We start from the raw sequence: 4,369 nt of genomic DNA on the forward strand, positions 1-4,369 counted from the left end.
TCATCCCAATTCCTGAAACGTACGTAACACTATGCACACACGATCCTCACATAAGGATTCGCCTCTCAGGCGCAACAAGTACAAACAGTTCAAATGAGGGTCTCCCTCGTGGGAATTAGTTCCATCCAGAGATGTAGGCACAATTTGCTTAAGATTTAATTTTTTAGAACAATACATATGAACACTTTATAAAAAACATCAATTCACGACCCTCTATCACTAATAGGAATAGTTCATATAAGAATAAATAGGAACAGTTCATCTAAAAAAACTGAGAGTGAACAATTATAGTCGTTATCCGTTTATAATAAGAACAACAGCAATAATGGATTATCACACTATTGATAGTTCATGACCCTACTCTAATAATAGAGGGAATATCATCTTATATCCTTGTGATGCCATGAGCGGATGCCACACATTATCTAATGGGTAGAACCGAATGTTTTCATTGTTTACAGCACAAAGCAGCTGACTGATGTACCACTAATCAACATATATCCTTGCAATGCCATGAGCTGATGACTACCTTCCCCCGAATTAAGCTGGAACTTTGTGGCTATGTGCCGAAAGGGTATCAGTGGTACGAGTGGCTCTCACCTTTGACGCTCTTTGCTGGTGACTCTTCAAAGGAAAAGCTCCACGAAGTCGTCGGCCAAAGAATGGAAGATGTGGGCCAGCGTTAAGATCCTTCCATGTTGAATGCCCTTTTCAACTTCCGTGGTCTTCCCCATGACCCAACCGAACCAAGAGCAGTGAGAAAGTGACCAGATCAGCAGCAACCAGCAATTAAGTTAATTGTTTACTAATCACCATGACCAATGACCCGTTCTCGCTTTCTCTCCTTCTTACCGCATAAAGTGAGTCTCCTCCCCGTGTACGTACCACGCTGTTTCCTACATACTAGTACCTCCTCTCATGGGCCATGCATGGCATGTAACATAGATGCTTAGAGCTATATACTTAACAACAGACGACACAGATGGCCAGCCCAACTCACCTTCAAAACGTGCACAGTCCGTTGTTCATGCACGTCCTTGCACTCCACCCAGCTCCTCTTCCATTAGCACTTGATCATCGGGACAGCATCAAGGAGAGGACCGGCTGCGAGCTGGGAGCGATGGACGACGCGCTACTGCAGATCCAAAAGGCGTTCCACCTCGCCTCGGAGCTCATGAGGGAGCTCCCGGCCACCCAGAACGGCCCGGCCTACCTCGCCGAGCGCTGCCACGGCATTGTCCGCGCCTACGTCGCAGCCATCGGCATGTTGCACCCGCACGGTGCGGACGTGGCGGCACCGCCGGCTCATCCCTTCGCCAGCGAAGGTGCAAGCTACCGCCCTCAGCTGGATCTCGTCCGCCCGTTCCTAGGTGCTCCTCCGCAGCTGGGGCACCTGCTGGAGTGGCCGTTCCACACGAACGTGCTCGGCGCGCGAGCACCGGAGATGTGCGCCGGAGCGGACGGCACAGGTACGTCGGGCGGCTCGGTGAGGCGGCAGTCCCGGTCGCCGCCGGTCCAGCCTCGGCAGGGCAGGAGGAGGTACGTACAGTTCCTTGGCTAGCTTGGCGTACGATAGGGTTCTGGCGTAGCTGTTCGTTAATTTTGGCGGTCAAGAGTAGAAACCTTTTACCACGTCAAGCGTGGAAAGGCCAGCAGCGAATTTCCACGCACGCACCTGGTATTTGTTCTCCGATTGCGACGCCGACGACGCTCTAATAAATTGCATGCGTGCCGAGTCATGGGGCGTTGTGGAGAAGTTACACGAGTCATGAGCCGGGCTTTACATGTCGCGCGCGATGCATGGGGTACTGCTTTACCTGCGCGATTAGTAGTTGTTGATGACGATTAATTAAGTCTTGACGGCGACTATCTAGCTGATTTCTGAACGAGATATCTTTCGTTTTGTTTTGGCGATCATTTGCAGGAGGGAGAGTGGGGAGAGGATGACGGTGATGGTTCCGGCGCAGCGGACGGGCAACACGGATCTGCCACCCGACGACGGGTACACGTGGCGCAAGTATGGACAGAAGGATATCCTCGGCTCCCGACATCCCAGGTTTGCAAATACACCAAGATAAAAGTCTATTAATTGCATATTAAATAGGACTTTACAGTATTTTACTTAAGGGCGTGGGTGGTCATCAGTCAACTGAAAAAATTTCAGTCAACAGATCCTAACCGTTGGGTGCAAATCTAACAGCCCACCTGTTTCTTCTATCTCCCACTGTTTTTTTTCCATCACATGCCTCCTGTGGAATTCTCGCGGTCGTCAGCGCCACCGTAGCCTCACCGCCCTGCCCACCACCTATCGCCACTGCGGTCCGGCTTGTCTATGCGGTCTTCCCTCTAAGCTCGGGAACACCCCAACCACAACGATGGCCTAATCTCGCTGGTGGTGGCTGATGCTCCCTGCCGTCGATTGAAATCACGAGTGATTTCAATCGAACGAGCAGGATGCATTCTGTTTACTTAACTATAGTACTACAAGTAATGAAAGGGACGTGGAATTTGAAGGATCTCACATGTCCTCATACATGCATGGTACATAATTATTGTCTACTTGCTGCTATGCTATGTATGTATGCACGCCAGTTAGTCTCTGATATGGAGATTCATGTCACTAAGCATGCTTCCACACCATTCCGTATGCATGGTTGTGGTCATTCACATTTGACTTCAGTTTGAATGCATTGCTGTGCTAGCTTCAATTTATATGCTTTCCCAACTCAAGGTCCGCATGTACAGAGGGATAGACTATGTAGTCATAGTTTGAATGCATTGCCTGATTGGTGATTCCAATTTGTTTTGTCTTAGCTTTCACTTGCTCGTGCGAACCCTGCCCATGTGTACGCCAGAAACTGATCAGACAAAATTGTCAAGTCTACTTCATGTGCCTACGTAAGAGACATCCACCACAAAAGAAATCGTGCATGAAAATAGTACGAAAGGAAAATGTATTTACATCGCAAAAGATTACTTCTTTGTTACAAGCTATGTGTTAAAGAAAGTTCTGGTTACCCGGCCCCAACATGCATGCAGAATACCCATTTTCTAGTTTACAATAACAACCAATCGATTCGATTTACAAGTGTGTTAAGTAATACGTGCATGCGTCACGGTGGTCATCGTATAAAAATGGCTAATACGTACATACGCATGTTGCGATCCACAGGAGCTACTACAGGTGCACACACAAGAACTACTACGGATGCGAGGCCAAGAAGAAGGTGCAGCGCCTGGACAACGACCCATTCGTGTACGAGGTCACCTACTGCGGCAACCACACCTGCCTCACCTCCACAACGCCGCTCCTCACCCTCCCCTCCGTTGCCGCCTCAACCGCAGCGACCAACACCGTGACAAATTCCCCTTCTGGCTCGGCAGCAATCGTCACCCCAGACCTCGTCATGACGGCCTCCGAGCATCCTACACCAGCGCTATCCACGTCCATCCAACTCGGGTTCAGCTGGATGCCGTCAAGCCTCGTTGGAGCTGGCAGTACCGATGGCGGCGAGGGAAGCAGCGCCCAGGTGAACGTGCCCACCGCCTCAGGGAGGGACACGGAATACCCGGTGGTGGACCTCGCCGACGTCATGTTCAATTCCGGCAGCAGCGGGGGCAGCAGCATGGATGCCATCTTCTCTGCTCACGATCGACGTGATAGCTAGAGATGCATGGATTTCTATCTGCATCACACAGGATCAATCTCATGTCCGATACTTGATTCAATTTTGATGTAGTGAGGTCATGGATCATGATCATTCATGACTATTTAACTTGTCCCTGTAGGTGTAGGTATGGTATGTATGTTCAAGTTTATCTTTCTTTAGCCACTTAAAATATTACATCCCAGTTAGTTCGGTCGTCCTAGCTAAGCAATGCTAATAAAGGTGCTCACAGGTATACAAAGGGCGAGTCTAGAGGATATGAATCAAATTAACCCCTTGTATATTATGAAGCAGCATTTGTATTTGTGTAACTCTAAAACTTTCGAGTTTTACTCAGGCTAGAAACTTACAACGGAAGTTCATGTTTCTATCTCCCATCTTTAACACAATGCTAGCTAGTTTCTGCACACCTGGTGCTCCGGTGAGCTTACAAGACACATATTTTGTTGGATTTTCGGCTCCGTGCCATGACTTTCAAATTATGCAGTCTTTATTTAGGATGTGTTTGGTTGGGAGATAAGACATATTTTGTTACATGGAACGATCCAGTTCATTGTTTAGTAGTATGGATAGGGCTATTCAATTCTTTATTTGGTTGGATAGATAGAATTTGGATGGGGTTAGCCAAAATTTTGTGAGATTCACTTATCATATTTTTAGTTTTTCATCAATATATAATCATACGAGATCTTATTTTGTTT

The 4,369-nt window shown here is 48.0% G+C and overlaps 1 protein-coding gene across 1 annotated transcript; it reads left to right on the forward strand.

Moving 5' to 3' along the window:
- The first annotated feature begins 895 nt into the window (after positions 1–895).
- On the forward strand, positions 896–4,036 carry LOC133929748 (transcription factor WRKY45-2-like). Its single transcript, XM_062376531.1, has 3 exons — positions 896–1,539; positions 1,925–2,056; positions 3,173–4,036. The coding sequence occupies exons 1-3, from the start codon at positions 983–985 to the stop codon at positions 3,666–3,668; spliced, it is 1,185 nt and encodes a 394-aa protein (XP_062232515.1). The 5' UTR covers positions 896–982; the 3' UTR covers positions 3,669–4,036.
- The last annotated feature ends 333 nt before the right edge of the window (positions 4,037–4,369 follow it).

Source organism: Phragmites australis, chromosome 9 (assembly GCF_958298935.1).
Source record: "Phragmites australis chromosome 9, lpPhrAust1.1, whole genome shotgun sequence".
In the NCBI taxonomy this organism is placed as follows: Eukaryota; Viridiplantae; Streptophyta; class Magnoliopsida; order Poales; family Poaceae; genus Phragmites; species Phragmites australis.

Coding starts and splice junctions, on each gene's coding strand:
- LOC133929748 (XM_062376531.1), top strand. CDS start 983: ATGGCCAGCCCAACTCACCTTCAAAACGTGCACAGTCCGTTGTTCATG. Junction 1,540..1,924: donor CCTCGGCAGGGCAGGAGGAG/GTACGTACAGTT, acceptor GATCATTTGCAG/GAGGGAGAGTGGGGAGAGGA. Junction 2,057..3,172: donor CTCGGCTCCCGACATCCCAG/GTTTGCAAATAC, acceptor TGCGATCCACAG/GAGCTACTACAGGTGCACAC.